The sequence below is a fragment of the Saccharomyces kudriavzevii genome (genome assembly GCF_947243775.1).
Source record: "Saccharomyces kudriavzevii IFO 1802 strain IFO1802 genome assembly, chromosome: 3".
In the NCBI taxonomy this organism is placed as follows: Eukaryota; Fungi; Ascomycota; class Saccharomycetes; order Saccharomycetales; family Saccharomycetaceae; genus Saccharomyces; species Saccharomyces kudriavzevii.
Window position 1 is genome coordinate 335,791 of NC_079274.1, and position 20,145 is coordinate 355,935.

General features: G+C 40.8%; 6 protein-coding genes across 6 annotated transcripts; 4 read left to right on the top strand and 2 right to left on the bottom strand.

The window, feature by feature from the left end:
* Nucleotides 1-1,556: 1,556 nt before the first annotated feature.
* On the bottom strand, nucleotides 1,557-1,931 carry SKDI03G1570 (uncharacterized protein; the record flags this gene model as incomplete). The annotated part of the gene is made up of 1 exon (XM_056232130.1): nucleotides 1,557-1,931. The coding sequence occupies one exon, from the start codon at nucleotides 1,929-1,931 to the stop codon at nucleotides 1,557-1,559; it is 375 nt and encodes a 124-aa protein (XP_056086439.1).
* Nucleotides 1,932-4,616: 2,685 nt separating this feature from the next.
* SKDI03G1580 (DUP/COS family protein) lies at nucleotides 4,617-5,759 on the bottom strand (the record flags this gene model as incomplete). The annotated part of the gene is made up of 1 exon (XM_056232131.1): nucleotides 4,617-5,759. The coding sequence occupies one exon, from the start codon at nucleotides 5,757-5,759 to the stop codon at nucleotides 4,617-4,619; it is 1,143 nt and encodes a 380-aa protein (XP_056086440.1).
* A 1,359-nt stretch (nucleotides 5,760-7,118) lies between these two features.
* On the top strand, nucleotides 7,119-7,481 carry SKDI03G1590 (SRP1/TIP1 family protein; the record flags this gene model as incomplete). The annotated part of the gene is made up of 1 exon (XM_056232132.1): nucleotides 7,119-7,481. The coding sequence occupies one exon, from the start codon at nucleotides 7,119-7,121 to the stop codon at nucleotides 7,479-7,481; it is 363 nt and encodes a 120-aa protein (XP_056086441.1).
* Nucleotides 7,482-11,367: 3,886 nt separating this feature from the next.
* On the top strand, nucleotides 11,368-16,545 carry SKDI03G1595 (uncharacterized protein; the record flags this gene model as incomplete). Its single annotated transcript, XM_056232133.1, has 1 exon — nucleotides 11,368-16,545. One exon carries the CDS (start codon nucleotides 11,368-11,370, stop codon nucleotides 16,543-16,545), a length of 5,178 nt encoding a protein of 1,725 aa, XP_056086442.1.
* A 1,026-nt stretch (nucleotides 16,546-17,571) lies between these two features.
* SKDI03G1600 (integrase catalytic domain-containing protein) lies at nucleotides 17,572-18,546 on the top strand (the record flags this gene model as incomplete). The annotated part of the gene is made up of 1 exon (XM_056232134.1): nucleotides 17,572-18,546. The coding sequence occupies one exon, from the start codon at nucleotides 17,572-17,574 to the stop codon at nucleotides 18,544-18,546; it is 975 nt and encodes a 324-aa protein (XP_056086443.1).
* A 97-nt stretch (nucleotides 18,547-18,643) lies between these two features.
* Nucleotides 18,644-19,414, top strand: SKDI03G1610 (uncharacterized protein; the record flags this gene model as incomplete). The annotated part of the gene is made up of 1 exon (XM_056232135.1): nucleotides 18,644-19,414. The coding sequence occupies one exon, from the start codon at nucleotides 18,644-18,646 to the stop codon at nucleotides 19,412-19,414; it is 771 nt and encodes a 256-aa protein (XP_056086444.1).
* Nucleotides 19,415-20,145: the final 731 nt, after the last annotated feature.

Here is a 20,145-nt window from a genome sequence, read left to right on the forward strand (position 1 = left end):
ACTTCAAGGAGGTCTTTGTATTTTCCGTTAAGCTACATTCATATTTAATCTTTTCGATGACAAAATCTGTAATATCTCTTCTGCTATCCTTCCTGGTATCTGACCATTTCTCGCAAACCCTTCAAGTACTCATATTATATTTCAAGTTTCTTTCAAAGTAAAATCATCCTAGGAGACTAGAAAACCTCCTGTCTTTTCACTTTTAAGTAGGAAATATTTTTCGCTATATGTACCTTCAAAATTACTTCTTGGCATTTTAATTGTTGAGCTCAGTTTTCTTACTTCATCTCCAGTGGTCAAAGAGAACTAAAAGATTGTTCATATTCGTAAGCGTAATACTTGAACACTTCATTCGCCCTGGGTCATCAATAAAGACTTGGTCACAGGAGAACCAATACGACAAAGTCCCATTAGGCTTGAATTCCTTAGACACTTAAAAGTAAAGAAAAATAAAATAATGTTGAAACAGGTAGGTTCGTCATTATTCACATAAGCAGCCTTTGTTTCCTAGTGAAGAATGTTGAAATGACATTTTATTGATGGGTGCGCTCGGAGTCAAAGATCTTTCAATTGAACATTAACTTGGAATTTACATATAAATGATATGAGTCTTTACATTGGACTTGTAGTAAATTTCCTAGTTTATTATTATATTGAACGTAGTTGACATGTCTAATCAGCGTGTGTTTTAGATGCCTCTCTTATATAAATTGAGAAAGAACGACTTATTCTTAATTATGACAACTTACTAAACTACTAGTTATCAACAGCAATCAACTATCCATCAATTACTAGTACAACTGAGTAACACGTTCCATCATGTAACTAGAAGATTATCATATACGGTGCTAAGAAGATGACGCAAATTATCAGACCAGTGAAATAAGATTCAGGACCGTCATCGAATTTAGTGGAAGCTGAAGCGCAAGAATTTATAATGCAATAGGATCAATGAATACGACCTATAAAACGAAGGAAGAAATAAGAATATGATTCTTCAAGTTTTGGTATCTTCCATGTTGATGTTGAGGCGGTTGTTTAGGAGATCTGTTACTTGGAGTCGCAACCTCCTAGTGGTTGTCTTATATAGTTCGAAGACAGTCTTTTTCTGCCAAGAAAAAAAACATCAAAAGTGTGCATTGTGCAACAGTTGATGGCCTAGCTAATATTATGCTTGGTCGGTAAGTGGCAGCACGATAAAGGGGCATTCGACATATCTAGTATCAAAAAACGAAGAGTTTCATTTGGCTTTTCAGCTCCAGAAAGCCATCAGCTGATACAAAGCTATAAAATTACTAGAAATCTTGTTGTAAAATTGAATACGTCAATACTTGGCGGTTGGTTTTTTACAACTGATAAGACCTTCCGTCATATAATGATCCAAATACTTTGCTATACTTCTCAGGTTTAAAATTCTTTATTGGTTGCCGAGAACAGGTGATATTGCGAGAATCAAAAAATCATGGCTAATGAAGGCTTACAATTCTCTCCGTTTCCTTCTTATGATTGACGTGATTACATAAGAATTAAAGTAAAGCTTTGAAGCATCTTTCAGATCAAACTGTGGCCTCTGGAAACTCATCTGCCCAGTACTTGTCAACTGATTCCTTGTAAACGGCCAATGCCTTCGCAATATAAGATTGTAATTCAAAGTTGCTACTACTATAGTTTCCGTCAGTATTCGTGGTAGCTGAATTACTCCCGGTTTCCTGTCCAGCGTCTGCACTATTTTTGTTAGAGTTTCCACTGCCGCATGGAAGGATCGCTAATTCACGAAAAACCTGATAACAAGACTTACCATCGTAAAAAAATGATTTATTTGGACATATACCTTGGTCAAATACATATTGATTCATGTTATATGCAATGGGGCCCCATGTGAGCATGTTCACATTAGGCTTATGAGTAATAACTTCTGCCAGTAACTTCATCTTGCAGCTATGAGAAAGACAGGATAGTCTGTGTTCTGGCAAACTAATGTAATAAAATAAAGGCACATAGTAAAATAAAAGCAGGAATCCTAGAATCATGAGAAAAATGCCCAAGAAAGAAACCAAATAGCTTTCAGTATGGAATCCTACATAGCCAAAAATGGTTATCACGATGATGTGAAGCAAAATCAAATAGAAAACTCGAATGTTCTGTTTGAAGAAATGGACGAATTTATTGGTTTTGTCCCTCGGTAGGACAATGGTCTCAACTTTGGAGAGCTCTTCAGTGGTTTTCGCTCCCGCTTTAGAATCATCCATTAGTAATTCCGAACTCATATCAAAAATAAGATGTAGTATTTTCACAGTACTTCTTCACATTGAAAACCGAATGGGACTTGGCACCAACTATTTGCAGACGACCTGTACCTTTATAGCAGCAGCTAGATCATGTATAATTGGCAACTGGGACCTGCATGGCGCAGGCAAATGCCAAAATTACGCCGAGGGACGGGTAACTACAAAGGCTCATATCGATGAGGTATGCGTCCAACTCACGTGACTGTCACATGACAATGCTAATACCGATCCATTTATTGACAGGTCACATAGCTTTGGTTGTAGCCCATTTTCTCTTTCCGGCTTGGAAAAGCTCATCATCAGATAGCGTATCTATCCAATTGTATAAATTATTCACAGTCTCTCTCCGCATTGCTCTTTGGTCCTCAATTGAGAAGACCAGTTTTCGGTATGAAACGATCGATATAGTCCTCCTAAATTATTCTATTTGTAGCTAGGTACGGGAGTCTTCATTTTTACTCGGGCAACTTCCTTGGCTTCTCATTTCGATAATAAGTTAACCCAGCCTAACTGATAAGATAAGTTTTCGGAAGCTGTCCAATGTACTTCTACAATTTTTTTATTATTTGAAGATCAGGAAAGTGTTGCAAATTCTGCCTCGTACTTTTCGTATCTTTTTCTGATATCTTCTTGTTGTTCTTTTTTTTGCTGCCATATTCTCTCATGATAGATCATCCTTTCAACCGTTACTTCTTACTGTATTGTTTTAACACTTTTCAGAAATCATTGCCGATTCCCCGAAGCGAAATACTGAAAACTCGTCGCAATGAGTTTCAACAAATTGATGTATCAAGGTACTTTTCCTTTGATCATTCGAACTGCCAAGAAACATTCGGTATAATGCCCCTAGAACCCGTTTTATTTGAAGAAGGGCAGCGATGCAAAAATCAGGTCATTTAAGGGTTTACTTTCTTGCATTGAAAAAGCACTAAAAGTTCATTTTGCAGAAGTGAGCAATTAGAATAAATCAGTACTAGGAAGGCTTGGAATTCCTGTCAATTGCAAAAGTTCAGCGTCCAAGGGAAACTTACAGTTTTAACTTTGCCTGGGTTCTTCAAAATCGTTACTTTCCGAGAATATTCCTACATTTTTGCACAACACCAACATTTCACTGAGCTATCCCTTCATGTTTTGGAGGCAGTTTCCAAAGATAATATAAGAACTGCATTCATGAGAAAATGCGGCGTTTAATTACTATTATGAAGAGCAAGAGATTGGTGCTAATTGGTGGAGTCAGGTCGCAAAGAGAATGTATCAGTATTTGCTCGATGAAAAAGTTGAGAAAGATGAAGTTGTTTTTATTGGAACTGATTTTCAGCGGCTCAATAACCTCAAAACCTCTGTCGCCTAGATCTTTGAATGTTGAGATATGGTCATATATCAAAAAAACACAGTCAGTCTATACCAGTGTAACCGCGAAGACTCTCAATTAGGGATAAACACTATAAATTTGAGCGGTATCTTTGCATTACTCTACCAAACATATTACTGTCAATAGATTGAGCCGGGAGGAAATATTTAGAATGCAATATCCGTTAATTCGCCCTGACTGTTGACATCTCTCTTCCATCTCACTCATCTTGGAAGAACGAACATAGCACAAAGGCGTCAATGGTTCCCATCACGCAGAAATTTATTGCCTTCTCGAACTGGTCTTGACATTAGAAAATGGCCTACAAAATTGGTATACTTTTAGCGGTACACCTAAAAACTGGACGAACACAGTAAGTGCAGGTGAATACTGGAAAAAGAGGTATATTTGAATAAGCATATCTGCTGCACAATTGGCTTAGAGCAGAATAGTTTGAATGCCTATAATTGATAACTGTTTATGTTTTCTTTCCGAAGAATGCTCTATCAATTTTCTCGTTCTTCAATTGCGGCCATGACAGCTTCATATAGATTCCCAAATCGATTATTTCTGTTCATCAGTCTTACTATACGTGCTTATATTATTCACGATACCCTTAATTCTCTATTCCACATGTAATTAAGACGTGGCTCCGTACCCGAGAGAAAGCATGATGCCACTAGTAGGACTAAGTAAGAACGTGTACACACTCCTTCCCTTAACTACATGAAACCAATTTAACGCCAAATAATTATACTAGATCCCGTGATTTCATTTTTAGAAAATGTTTACAGCGGTAAGAGATGAAACATTCCGTGGTTATTCAGATCAGAACAGTCGTTGTTGTTACTGGTTGTTGCAATAACGCTAAGTAACACTACTTGCATGAGCAGTACTATATTTATGATGTAACCCAGAGTATAACTAGTATATATAGATTTAACGAACTACGAAAATTCTAAACTAAGGGGAAATGTTCATATCTGCACCGAAGACTCATCGGTACAGGATGATTGTGCTTCCCGAATGTATGGCCATAGCTCAACATCCAATGGTACGTGCGAAAGTGTTTTCTTGGAAGATAAATGGCTGCAGAGGCTGTAGTTAAAAAACCATTTACAATCAATCCCATCAAAGAAAAAATCTTCATTCTTCCGAACATTCTGCTCAAACAAATATCTGTTCATTCTCTTTGCGATGTGATCCCACCCATTAGCACCGATTTCTCTCTCATTTATGATAGATGACAAAAATTGCATTTTATGTTCGATTTTCATCGAGGCACCTCGCAAATTTTGGAAAGTATGCATATTCATGAGAAAGATGCATCCAAGGTATGGGATGCGAAATAGAAGGCCGTAATGCCATGAAATGTAGATACAGTTCAAAGAATGAAGGAATAATGGTAAGCATTGAAGAGTGAAAATCCTCTTGAGAACCCAAGTAAGCTTAAACCGATAGGTTTCTTTGGGAAGCTGAATGTCATCCAAGTTAACAGGGTTCCACGCCTTCTCAGTGTCAAATAACTTCCACTGTTTATCCACTTCTGTAAAATAAACTTCCAAAGCTTCTTCGATGTAAGGAACTGAATCTTTAAATGACTTGAGCTTTGAATCGTCATCTTTCTTCACAGAAAATGGCTCTAAAATGGCTAATCTGAATGCCTCTTGGCAGTTCCAAGCACCATAAAAAAAGTACTTGGTTTTCCAGAATTTGTTTTCATACATATATGAGTTGAGATTTGCTGCAATAGGTTCCCAGTTTTCGACGTCGGTACCTGGAGAGTTTGCAATGATTTCTTTAGAAAACTGGGTGAGATTTTTCGATAAGGTACGTTTACGACACAACATTTGAATAAGAGGCAAAAAAAATACACATAAAATCAGAAGATTAGTAGCCAAAAATGGATAAATCCAATTAGTCGACATTTTCCACCATGTTGTAACTGGTAGCCATGATAGCAACCAGATACGGAAGGCTAGGGACTTGAAAGTCTCATAACAGAACCAAGTAAAGCCATTTCTGAAAACGTCCTTAGGTAAAACAATCTTTTGGGATTCGAGATATCCAGAGGATAATAAACCTACATTCTTCTCATCTTCAACTTTGGTATCTTCCATGTTGATGTTGAGGTGGTCGTTGAGAAGACCTGTTACTTGGAGTCGCAACCTCCTAGTGGTTGCCTTATATAGTTCGAAGACTGTCTTTTTCTGCCAAGAAAAAAAAACACCGAAGGCGCGCATTATGCAACAGTTGAAGGCTTAGTTGAGATTATGCTTGATCAGTAAGTGGGAGCACGATAAAGGGGCGTTCGACATATCTAGTATCAAACAACGAAGAACTTCATTTGGCTCCTCTGTTATGTAAATTGCTCTACAAAAACTACCGCGTGATACAAACCTATAAAGCTACTAGAAATCTTGTTGTCTAGAGTCGAATATGCTTCCTTGTAACCAATGAAGTCTTTTGTCATGTAGCTGTCATATTCAGAATCGAATACTTTGTGCATTAAAAAAGGCCTGAGGGTTTACTTTGCGGAAATGGACAAACAGGAGAACTAATCAACACTGGGAAGGCTTGGAGTTCCTGTTAAACTGCAAAAGTTTAGCTTTCAAAGGAGAGTTGCCGTTTTAACTTGGTCTGGGTTATTCAAAATCGTTACTTTCTGAGGGCATATTTGATGACCTTCCATGCAAAAAGAAGTTGCTCCCACATTCCTGGGACACCGAAGAAAGTACGGCAAGCAGCATTATGTCGAGCACCGAAGCTATGTGGAAGTCAAGTCGGAAGTCAGAAAGTACGACAGGTAGCATTCATAAACTATTGGATCACACGGAATACGGACAAAAGATCCCGTAAAACAGAAAAATCCAGCGTGTAAACTGGGGATTTGAGTCCATACATTGGCTTATCAGCAGTTTTGGTGCTATTGCAAAAAATGGCAAACCCTATAGGTACGATTCACAACACATGCCATTTGGAGGAAGTGAAAGCTGCTTGCTACCTTCCGTGGCAACCGTTTAGCTCATATGAACCTGGGCTTAGACGATGGGCCTCTGAACGAGGGTCCAAACTAAACTCGGATCTTCTATTTGGCCAAAAAAGGAAATATCGCAGGCACGGAAAAGGGTTTTTTAAGGTACCCCGGCTCCCCTATAATTGGCATCCTTCTTTGGTGCATACGAGAGAATATGGAAAATGCAAAACGTGCCTTCATATACGAAAGCTGTGGAAGAGGTCGTTCAAGGACAGGCGCACCTCCATAGTGACAATGAATATGGGTTTGAGAGGTAAGATGGGAAAGAGTGCGGGATGAATGGTGAGGTTCACTAATTCGTTTGGGTACTGGCGAACTGGCCAAAGAAATCGTATAAATAGAGCAGCTCTGATCATCTATCTTTGAGAATATGCCTTCATTCTTCTCTTTCTAGTTAAGCCTATATCAGCACTAAAGAAACAATCGAAAACAAACAAATACAATGGTCAAATTAACTTCAATCGCTGCTGGTGTCGCCGCTCTAGCTGCAGGTGCCTCTGCCACCACCACCCTAGCTCAATCCGACGAAAGAGTCAACTTGGTTGAATTGGGTGTCTACGTTTCTGATATCAGAGCTCACTTGGCCCAATACTACTTGTTCCAAGCCGCCCACCCAACTGAAACCTACCCAGTTGAAGTTGCTCAAGCTGTCTTCAACTATGGTGACTTCACCACGATGTTGACCGGTATTGCTCCAGACCAAGTGACCAGAATGATCACTGGTGTCCCATGGTACTCCACCAGATTGAGACCAGCCATCTCTAGTGCTTTGTCTAAGGATGGTATTTACACCATTGCTAAATAGGTAACATGCTTTTACGAATGAAATCCTACGGACATTAGGAAGGAATGAAAATTAAAAAAATATGATTTGACGGTGTATATAGTTGAATATGTGTATATTAATATTATAAACCTCTCGATCAATTATGTTATTTTTGAAACGGCGGCGGAATGGATTACGGAATGAGATTGTGTAAAGTTCATTTCGTGAATGCAATTTACTGAGTAACCAAAGGGATAGTATATGTTACGAGGTACAAAGGGGGTATAGATGGATAGTATAAATGAAATAATGATTAGTAAAGATTAATGAGGATTAAAAATGACTGGTGAATATTTTATGAAAAGTGAAAAATAGTTAAAAAATATAAAATGGAGAGATTAATTATAGGAAAATAAGAGTAATGATATTATATGGTAGCGCTATATGAGTACGTTATATTCTATAGCGTCCGTGTGCGTATGTAATTGTATTATAGTGTAGTGCATGGAATGGAGATCTGGGACCTAGAAGTTGGACCGAGGTGGTATTTATTTATGTTCATGTGACGGGTGCTTAGTATGCGGAGGATATATAAGAAGAAAGGAGGTAATGGTAGAGGAAAAGTATGATGATGAATAATGGAATTTAAGTAGGTAGTCAATTAATTGGATTATTTTATGTAGCATCCGTGTGCGTATGTGCTGGTATTTATGTTCAGAATATATTGAGAATACTGTAATGGCAGAAAATTGAGATGATGATATTTTGTATTCTATATTTGCGATAATGTACTGATGAGTGCAGTATTTATATATTGTTGCGTTTATATGGGTATTTATATGTTAGTGTACTTATAGCTGTAGTTTGGTAGGTGAAGTAGCAGTGAGTAGAGTCAATGTCAGTGAATATGTATTGAGGTGATGAGAGTAGTATGATTTTTAGATAGTAGAGGGCATGGTGGTGATGCGATGGCGGTGATGCGATGTTGATGATTGTATGTTGTTCATGTTAGCAATGGCATTATGTAGAAGTTGATATATGGTCAAGGTGTTACAGTATTGAAGTCCTGAGTGCAGTTGTATGGTCCACAAGGATAAGTGATTGATTATGGATAGTAGATGTGACAGAAATGGGTAGAGATAATAAATGGCACAGGATATAAACTGTTTAGGTGAGTGCCATATATAGTGATGGGGTGTGGTATGGCAGTATTTTGTAGCGTCCGTGTGAGTGTGCGTTGGATATGATATTATGAATCAATGGGGGAGGGCAGAGTTAGTTAGCAGGATATAAAGTGTGATATGGTGATGGTCTAGAGTAAAGTGATTGGTGTATGTTTATTGTTTACGATTATTGTATATATGGGAGGTAAATGGAGTGTAGTGTTTAAAGGATATAAAGGAGGTGTGGTAATGACGAGTGGATGAATATGTTGATTAGAATGCAGATAAGGGGTATGAAGTGTTAGATGTGAGATAGTATGAGTTTGGTGTAATGACATTAGGTATGAACCGCTGGGTGTGCCACGCGGTAGTATCAAAGTAAGGTGATAGTAATTAGGGGATACAGAGAAGATGAGGAGGTGGTGAGTTGGGGATATGTTATTCAGGATGCAGATATGAGATATGGATATATAGATATGCAATATTGTGAGTTTAATGTGGAAAAGGCCCTGGGTATAAACCACTGAGGTAAGGGCCGTATTTAGTGATGTTATAGATGAGAGGTGGTTTAGTACTATATAATAAGGGCTTATATTGGTCACATGATGGTATTTCGGGCTACAGAAGAGGTGAGAAGGTGATAACTTGGGGATATGTTATTCAGCTAACATAGATGAGAGATGGATACATAAATGTGAAATATAATGAGTTTAGTGCTGAAATGACCCAGGGTATAAACCGCTGAGGTCAGTGCCGTATTTAGTGATGTGATGGAATGGTGCTGGTAAAGCATGTGGTGGGGTGAGAAAACGTGGGGTGTTATATATTCAGGGTAACATTAGAGGGAGTTCTTACAGTCCGCTTGAGTGGTGGATAGGGTAATAGCAGAGAAAGTGGTAGTGATGGTGGTGATGATAGTGGTAGTAATGGTGGTAGTGATGATAGTGATAATCATGATGATGATGATGATGGTAGTTAATGGTAGTGATGGTAGTGATGATGGTGATAGTTAATGGTAGTGATGGTGATGGTAGTGATGGTAGTGGTGATAATGATGACGACGATGATGGTAGTGCATATTATAGAATGTTGATATATGGTAAAGACTGTGAAGTATGGAAGTATTGAGTGCTGTTCTATAAGGATGAGGTGTGGTATGGCAGTATTCTGTAACGTCCGTATGGCTATGTGCTGGATATAATACTATGATTCAATGGGGAAGAGCCGGGTCAGGTAGGAAAGGTGGGTAGTGTGTCTGTTTGTTTACATTTATTTATTCATTTTCTTTGTTTAGGTTCATTGTATGTATGGTAGGTAAATAGAGGGTAGTGTTTGGATGATACAGAAGAGATGAGAAGGTGATAAGTTGGGGATATGTTATTCAACTAGCAGAGATGAGATATGGATATATAGATATGCAATATTGTGAGTTTAGTGTGGAAAAGGCGCTGGGTATAAACCGCTGAGGTAAGGGCCGTATTTAGTGATGTGGTGGAATAGTGATGGTAAGCATGTGGTGGGGTGAGAAAGCGTGGGGTACATGGTCAGGGTACCATCAGAGAAAGTTTCAACAGTCCGTTCCAGTGGTGGATAGGGTAATAGCAGAGTGAGTGGTAATGGTAGTGATGGTGGTAGTGATGATGGTGATGGTGGTAGTGATGATGGTGATGATGATGATGATATTGTTAGTAATGGTGATGGTGGTAGTGGTAGTGATGGTGATGCTAATGGTGTAATAGTGATGGGTGTTAGTAGTGGTAGTGATGGTGTGAGTGTGAGTGTGGGTGTGTGTGGGTGTGTGGGTGTGTGTGTGTGTGGGTGTGTGTGGGTGTGGTGTGTGGGTGTGGGTGTGGGTGTGGGTGTGGTGTGGGTGTGTGTGTGGGTGTGTGTGTGTGGGTGTGGGTATATATATGTTACCTTATTGCACGCTGGATGGTATTAGACAAGGCCGTAGGGACATATTGCACCGTGGAAGTAACTTTGTACGAAAGCTGTCATTATTTCCTCTTTAGGCACTTTGGGACGGAAAATTTGGCCGAAGATCTTGCGTCAAGGAATTTTTTTATAGTGGGATATTGCACCAAGGAAGTAACTTGATACGTATTTTCTTATTAAGCAGGGTAATATATTTTCTTTTTTTTCGAGGTGGAGCGTCGGGCAAGTTAAGGGAAATTTTCGGAGAAGGTTGTCTGACGCGTTATATATATAAGTGCGCCAAAAAGGTCTACCTTACTTCGCAGCGTAAGGCCATATACCTAATAAGGAAATGTAATTCATAAGTTTTTATTATATTGGTCTTTTCGAGAGCGGAAGAAGCTGCAGGCTGAGCGCGTAATTTCTTGGAGCGACCAACAGGTCCATGTTTAAAGTATCAAAGAGAATATCCATGAAGCGGCTTGAGCAATGAACAGAATCCTGGTTCTCCTCGACTAAGCAGATGGTTGAGATACTGCGCACCATGGAAATTGAAGAAGAAAGTACGTACTGACCAGTTTATTTTTGCAGGCCAGAAATCAAGCGATGAATGACAATACCCAGGGAGAAACAGACATCCTCTGTTTTCTATGTTGTGCTTGAAGGAGTCATTACTAACTGAATTTTCTTTGGTGCTCGCTGCATAATTCTGCATCTTCTCAATAGATACATTTTCAGATGATGATAAGGTGGAAACTGGACAATCTTTTGCTTATATTGATGGATTTCTTGTCAAAAAGCATAACAATCAACATACTATTGTTAATTTCGAAACTTACAAAAATAAAATGAAAATTTCCGATAAGCGTAAGTTTGAAAAAGTAAACTTTGAGGAGTTTGAGTCGGCTCTCAATAACAAAAACGACTTGGTACATTGTCACTCAATAACTTTATTTGAATCGATCCGCACGGAAGTGCGATCATTCTACGAAGACGAAAAGTCTAGTCTAATCAAGGTGGTAAAATACAGAACTGATGCAATGGATAGGAAAAGATCTTTTGAAAAAATTGTCATTGCCGTCATGGTCAAGAAAAATGTACAAAAGTTTCTGACGTTTGTTGAAGACGAACCAGATTTCCAGAGCGGACCAATCCCTTCAAAGTATCTCATTCCCAAGAAAATCAACTTGATGGTCTACACGTTGTTTCAAGTACATACTTTGAAATTTAATAGGAAAGATTACGATACCCTTTCTCTTTTTTACCTCAACAGAGGATACTATAGTGAGTTGAGTTTTCGTGTCCTGGAACGTTGTTACGAAACTGCGAGTTCCAGGCCGAACGACAGCTCTACGATGCGTACTTTCACCAACTTTGTTTCTGGCGCGCCTATTGTAAGGAGTCTTCAGAAAAGCACCATAAGGAAATATGGATACAATTTGGCACCCTACATGTTTTTGTTACTACACGTAGATGAGCTTTCGATTTTTTCCGCATATCAAGCAAGTTTACCTGGCGGTAAGAAAGTCGACACAGGGCGGCTGAAGCGTGATCTATGCCCACGTAAACCCACTGAGATAAAGTACTTTTCACAGATATGTAACGATATGATGAACAAGAAAGACGGATTGGGTGATATTTTGCATATTATCTTGCGAGCGTGTGCGCTTAATTTTGGGGCGGGTCCCCGTGGTGGCGCTGGTGACGAAGAGGAAGAGGATCGATCTATTGCGAATGAACAATCCATTATTCCCTCTGTGGACGAGCATGGCTTAAAAGTATGTAAGTTGCGCAGTCCGAACACTCCACGAAGACTCAGAAAAACATTAGATGCCGTGAAAGCTTTATTGGTGTCCTCTTGTGCTTGCACCGCAAAGGATTTAGATATATTTGATGACAACAACGGCGTTGCGATGTGGAAATGGATCAAAATTCTGTACCACGAAGTAGCACAGGAAACCGCGCAGAAGGACTCTTATAGAATAACTTTGGTACCTTCTTCTGATGGTATATCAGTATGTGGAAAACTGTTTAATCGCGAGTATGTCCGCGGCTTTTACTTTGCATGCAAGGCTCAGTTTGACAGCCTTTGGGACGAATTGAACAAGTGCTTTTATATGCCTACAGTGGTTGATATTGCCAGTCTCATTTTGCGTAATCGAGACGTTTTGTTCAGAGAGCCAAAGCGGGGAATTGACGAGTATCTGGAAAACGATTCTTTTCTTCAAATGATACCTGTTAAATATCGTGAAATTGTGCTGCCAAAGTTGAGAAGAGATGCTAACAAAATGACCGCGGCTCTGAAAAATAAAGTGGCTGTTGCAATTGACGAGCTCACGGTGCCACTTATGTGGATGATCCATTTTGCCGTGGGATACCCTTACCGTTATCCAGAGCTTCAGCTACTCGCTTTTGCCGGTCCTCAGCGCAACGTATACGTCGACGATACAACAAGACGCATCCAACTGTACACTGATTATAACAAGAACGGTTCATCGGAGCCTCGACTAAAGACACTTGACGGACTCACTTCAGATTACTTGTTTTATTTTGTCACTGTGCTAAGGCAAATGCAAATATGTGCGCTTGGTAACAGTTATGACGCCTTTAAACATGATCCTTGGATGGATGTCGTGGGATTTGAGGATCCAGATCAAGTAACAAATCGAGATACTTCGAGGATAGTTTTGTATTCCTACTTGTTTCTGAATACCGCGAAGGGCTGTCTCGTTGAATATGCAACTTTTCGGCAGTACATGATGGAACTTCCGAAGAATGCACCTCAGAAGCTGAATTTTCGGGAGATGCGTCAGGGGTTGATTGCCCTAGGGCGCCACTGCGTAGGTAGCAGATTTGAAACGGATTTGTACGAGTCGGCGACGAATGAACTCATGGCCAATCATTCCGTTCAAACAGGGCGAAAGATCTACGGTGTGGATTCCTTTTCGTTAACCAGTGTCAGTGGAACGACCGCCACTTTATTGCAGGAACGAGCTTCTGAGCGCTGGATTCAATGGTTAGGCCTTGAAAGCGACTACCATTGTTCCTCCAGTACTGCGAATGCGGGAGACGTAGCAGGTGAGGCGAGTTCAGATCATCGAAAAATTTTGAGAGTAACGCGAAAAAGGCCCCGAGAGCCCAAGAGCACAAACGATATCCTCGTCGCAGGCCAGAAACTCTTTGGCAGCTCCTTTGAATTCAGGGACTTGCATCAGTCGCGCTTATGTTATGAAATATACATGGCGGACACACCCTCTGTGGCAGTACAGGCCTCCCCGGGCTATGGTAAGACGGAGTTATTTCATCTCCCCTTAATAGCACTGGCGTCTAAGGGCGACGTGAAATATGTGTCGTTTCTGTTTGTACCATACACAGTGTTGCTTGCTAATTGCATGATCAGGTTGAGCCGAGGCGGTTGCTTGAATGTGGCCCCTGTCAGAAACTTTATTGAAGAAGGTTACTATGGCGTTACTGATTTATACGTGGGGATCTACGATGACCTTGCTAGCGCTAAGTTCACAGACAGGATAGCTGCGTGGGATAATATTGTTGAGTGCACCTTTAGGACCAACAATGTAAAGTTGGGTTACCTCATTGTAGATGAGTTTCACAACTTCGAAACGGAGGTCTACCGGCAGTCGCAATTTGAGGGCATAGCTAACCTCGATTTTGACGCTTTCGAGAAAGCAATCTTTTTGAGCGGCACAGCACCTGAGGCTGTAGCCGATACTGCGTTGCAGCGTATTGGGCTTACGGGACTGAACAAAAAATCGATGGACATCAACGAGCTCAAACGGTCGGAAGATCTCAGCAGAGGTTTATCCAGCTATCCAACACAGATGTTCAATCTGATTAAGGAGAAATCTGAGGTGCCTTTAGGGCATGTGCATAAAATCCGGAAGAAAGTCGAATCACCTCCCAAAGAAGCACTGAAGCTTCTTTTAGCCCTGTTCGAAGTTGAACCAGAGTCGAAGGCCATTGTAGTTGCAAGCACAACCAACCAAGTGGAAGAATTGGCCTGCTCTTGGAGGGAGTATTTCCGGGTGGTGTGGATACACGGGAAGCTGGGTGCTGCAGAAAAGGTGTCTCGCACGGAGGAGTTTGTCACTGACGGTAGCATGCGAGTTCTCATCGGAACGAAATTAGTCACTGAAGGAATTGACATTAAGGAATTGATGATGGTGATCACGCTTGATAATAGACTTAATATTATTGAGCTCATTCAAGGCATGGGAAGACTAAGAGATGGAGGCCTCTGTTATATATTATCTAGAAAAAACAGTTGGGCGGCAAGGAATCGGAGGGGTGAATTATCACCAATTAAGGAAGGCTGTATAACCGAACAGGTGCGCGAGTTCTATGGACTTGAATCAAAGAAAGGGAAAAAGGGCCAGCATGTTGGATGCTGTGGCTCCAGGACAGACCTGTCGGCAGACACAGTGGAACTGATAGAAAGAATGGACAGATTGGCTGAAAATGAGGCCACAGTCTCCGCGTTACCGTCTAGTTCCCAGGAGAGAAATAGCAGTGACAGGTACAGAGAGTATTGCAGCAGCGATGAGGACAGCAACGCGGGCATTCATGATGGTACCACTGCTGATACTGCTGATAGTGCCAATGCTAGTGCCAACGCTAGTGCCAACGCTAGTGCCAATGCTAGTGCCAATGCTAGTGCCAACGCTAGTGCCAACGCTAGTGCCAATGCTAGTGCCAACGCTAGTGCCAATGCTAGTGCCAACGCTAGTGCCAATGCTAGCGCCAATGCTAGTGCCAACGCTAGTGCCAACGCTAGTGCCAATGCTAGTGCCAACGCTAGTGCCAATGCTAGTGCCAACGAGGACGCCAATACAGGCGGCAATGCTGAGAGTAATAGAATCCATCCAGTCACTGACATTATTAAAGAGCCATATAAGCGGAAAGGGAGTCAAATGGTTTTTCTAGAGAGAAAGAAACTGAAAGCACAGTTTCCCAATACTTCTGAGAATACGAATGTATTAGAGTTTCTTGGATTTCGGTCTGACGAAATTAAACATCTTTTCCTCTATGGTATCGATATATACTTCTGCCCAGAGGGAGTGTTCACACAATACGGATTATGCAAGGGCTGTCAAAAGATGTTCGAGCTCTGCGTCTGCTGGCCTCGCCAGAAAGTATCGTATCGGAGTATAGCTTGGGAAGCACTAGCTGTGGAGAGAATGCTGCGAAATGACGAGGAATACAAGGAATACTTGGAAAATATCGAGCCATATCATGGGGACCCTGTAGGATATTTGAAATTTTTTAGCGTAAAGAAGAGAGAGATCTACTCTCAGATACAAAGAAATTATGCTTGGTACCTGGCTATTACTAGAAGAAGGGAAACAATTAGTGTATTGGATTCGACAAGAGGCAAGCAAGGGAGCCGAGTTTTCCGCATGTCTGGAAGGCAAATCGAAGAGTTGTATTTTGAAGCATGGAGCAACTTGCGCGAATCGAAGACGGGGGTGCTGCAGTACTTTTTGAACTGGGACGAGAAAAAGTGCCAGGAAGAATGGGAGGCAAAAGACGCTACGGTCGTTGTGGAGGCGCTCGAGAAACTTGGAGTTTTTCAGCGTTTGCGTTCCATGACAAGCGCTGGACTGCAGGGTCCGCAGTACGTCAAGCTGCAGTTTGGCAGGCATCATCAACGGCTGAGGAGCAGGTATGAATTAAGTTTAGGAATGCACTTGCGAGATCAGACTGCGCTGGGAGGTACCCCATCTAAACTGCCGCATTGGACGCCTTTCCTCTCGATGCTAATAGGCCTGTTCTACAATAAAATATTCCGGCAGAGACTGGAGTATCTTTTGGAGCAGATTTCGGAGGTGTGGTTATTACCACATTGGCTTGATTTGGCAAACGTTGAAGTTCTCGCTGCAGATAACACGAGAGTACCACTGTACATGCTGATGGTAGCGGTTCACAAAGAGCTAGGTAGCGATGATGTTCCAGACGGTAAGATTGATATATTATTATGTAGAGATTCCAGCAGAGAAGTTGGAGAGTGATGGACGTTGTTATAGCTGTCACTGATTATGTATTGTGTAGTATATTATAAGAAAATTTTGGGAGAATATATGTTTTTTTCTAAATTTCACTGTTTTGATTTAATGTTGGTTGCACAGTAGTAGCGAGAGACAACTGCGAAGGGGAAGGTTAACAAGACAACCAAGAAAAAGTAAACAAAAAATAGAGGTAGTGAGTGAGTAAGAGTTTCGCAAGAATATTAATGATTTGTAGCAGTGAGTAAGCAAGATGGTAGATCACAAGAGGATGTAAGGTTTGTAGTCTTGGTTGAAGGGTATCTGGAGTAGTTTAGGCTGAGGAAGCGGCAGAAGGTAGAAAAGGATACGTCATGGTTCGATGTGCTGAAAGTATGACCGTATGGGCATGAAGGAAGAGAATCGCATGACTAAGGGCATGAGTATGGGAAATGTTAGAACAATAGTCAACTATCCATCAATTACCGCTACAGCTTATTAATACATTCAATCACGTAACTAGAAGATTATCATATACGGTGTTACGAAGATGACAAGAATTATCAGACCAGTGAAAGAAGATTCTAAAAATCAATTATGCAGAAATTCTGACAAACCGACAATCAAGATGACACTTGCTCAACTTGAATACAACGGCAGTATCCCCGCCGAAACATTTCAAATAACGGTCACCACAATTCTTGCACTCCGCATCACCGAATGATTCGATAAGTCTACATGATGCGCAAAAGCAAGAGATGCCAATCAGCGCTACTAGTAATCTCCACTTTAATTTTCAGAATAATGTTCAGACGTCAATAACCGCACTAAACACTCGAAACATAACTGGCTAACCAAAATATCACTGCTTACCTCACTAAAAATACTTTAGAACTATCCGACGGTACTATCCTTGCCCCTATTGTTAAACATGGAGACTTTTACTGGCTCTCCAAGGACTTTTTAATTCCGTCAACCTTACAGAGGCAAACTGCTAATAACGTTAACACCAGCAAATCTACACATAAATATCCGTACGCTTTGATTCATCGAATGCTTGGGCATGCAAACGCTAGAACAATTAGACATTCTCTCAAGAATAGTTCGATCACATACTTGAGAGAATCGGATGTAGACTGGTCTGATTCTACTACTTATCAATGTCCAGACTGTTTAGTTGGCAAAAGCACTAAACATAGACATGTCAAAGGATCACGACTAAAGTACCAAGAATCTTATCAACCCTTTCAGTACTTACATACCGATATATTTGGCCCTGTTCACCATCTGCCAAAGAGTGCACCTTCCTATTTTATCTCATTTACTGATGAGAAGACTAGATTCAAATGGGTTTATCCATTACTCGATCGTCGTGAGCAATCTATTTTAGACGTATTTACAAAAATAATAGCCTTCATTGGCAATCAATTCAATGCCAACGTTTTAGTCGTACAAATGGACAGAGGACCCGAGTACACTAACAAGACCCTCCGTAATTTCTTTATGGAACGCGGTATAACTCCATGCTATACAACAACAGCAGATTCCAGAGCACATGGTATTGCTGAACGATCAAACCGTACCTTATTAGACGACCGTCGCACACATCTACGGTGCAGCGGTTTATTAAATCGTCTATGGTTTTCAGCAGTCGAATTCTCCACCATTATCAGAAATTCTTTAATTTCGCCAAAAAACAAGAATTACCCACGACAACATGCTGGTTTAGCAGGACTTGATATCAGTACTCTATTACCATTCGGTCAAACTGTTGTAGTCAACAATCACAGTCCCGGTTCAAAAATTTGCCCTCGTGGTATTCCTGGTTGCGCCTTACATCCATTACGAAACTCATATGGTTATATTATCTATGTTCCATCTTTGAAGAAAACAATAGACACTACTGATTACGTTATTTGGCATGATGAACAATCCAGATTGGACCAATGCAATTATGATGCACTTACCTTTGATGCTGATATCAATCGCTTAACCGCTCCTTATCTATTAAGCTTCGTCAATCTTTGAAAGAACCTCCACCTATCCACTCTCGTCAAACTAATTCCAGTTTGGGTGGTATGGATGATTCTAATGTCTTTACAAATACCAAAGGTAAGAAAAGAGCATGCATAGTCTAGAACCACCAAGGTCAAAAAAACGTATTCATTTAATTGCAGCTGTAAAGGCGGTAAAGTCAATCAAACCATTCCGAACGACCTTAAGATATGATGAAGCAATCACATATAATAAGAGTAATGAAGAAAAGGAGAAATATACTGAAGCATATCATAAAGAAGTTAACCAACTATTAAAAATGAATGCTTGGGAAACAGACAAGTATTATGATAGAAACTCGATGGGTTCCAAGAATATGATAAGCTCAGTGCTTGTATTCAACAAGAAGCGTGACGGAACACATAAGGCTAGATTTGTTGCAAGAGGTGACATACAGCATCCCGATACATATGATCCGGGCATGCAATCCAATACTGTACATCATTATGCACTGATGACATCTTTGTCACTTGCATTAGATAATGACTACTATGTCACACAACTAGACGTATCCTCCGCTTACTTGTATGCCGACATCAAAGAGGAATTATACATAAGACCTCCACCACATCTAGGATTGAATAATAAATTACTAAGTTTAAAGAAATCACTTTATGGTTTAAAACAAAGTGGTGCAAACTGGTATGAAACTATTAAATCATACTTAATAAAGCAATGTGGCATGGACGAAGTACGTGGATGGTCGTGTGTGTTCAAAAATAGTCAAGTCACAATATGTCTATTCGTTGATGACATGATATTATTCAGCAAAGATCTAAAAGCGAATAAGAAAGTCATAGCAAATCTCAGAATTAAGAAAAAAAAAAAATTAAAGCCATGACCTCTTGGAGAAGAGCAAAGTACCTCTGAGTAGTAGCAAGGCAACGTCTCCATATTGAGTCTCAATCCTTCCAAACATGTTGCCTAGAGTCTTCGTGTTGGCCAAATCAATGGCTACGGTCCAAAGTCGTGGGAAGACTGTGTCGTGGGAAGACTGTGTCGTGGGAAGACTGTGTCGTGGGAAGACTGTGGCCAGGAGGCTAGGTTATCAGGGAACATGATGACGGGACAGAGAAGGTAAGCCGAAACAATGGATAATAACAGTTTTCATCAGAGAGAGGAGGGCTACAAGGCCAAATAGAAGTAGTTTCGTCTGGTGAGCTGGCCAAGTGGCTTTTTTTTTTTTCGTTTCGCGTTTTGGCTGAAAGGCCGGGTAAAGATGAATAGGGCTTGGAGGAGAAGTAAATGAGGGCTATGTAAACGTTTACTAGGGCTACTTAGGGTTATGTAAAAGTATGATAGGGCTAAAGAACAGAATTTTCATCATCATCATTTTCATTTTTTAATTTTGGTTAGAAAGCCGGGTAAAGTGAAATGAGGTTGGAAGAGAGTGTGTGTGGTGTGTGGTGTGTGTGGGGGTGTGGGGGGGGGGGGGGGGGGGGGGGGGGGGGGGGGGGGGGGGGGGGGGGGGGGGGGGGTGGGTGGGTGTGTGGGTGTGGTGTGTGTGTGGGGTGTTGGGTGTGGGTGTGTGTGGGTGTGTGTGTGGGTGTGGGTGTGGTGTGTGTGGGTGTG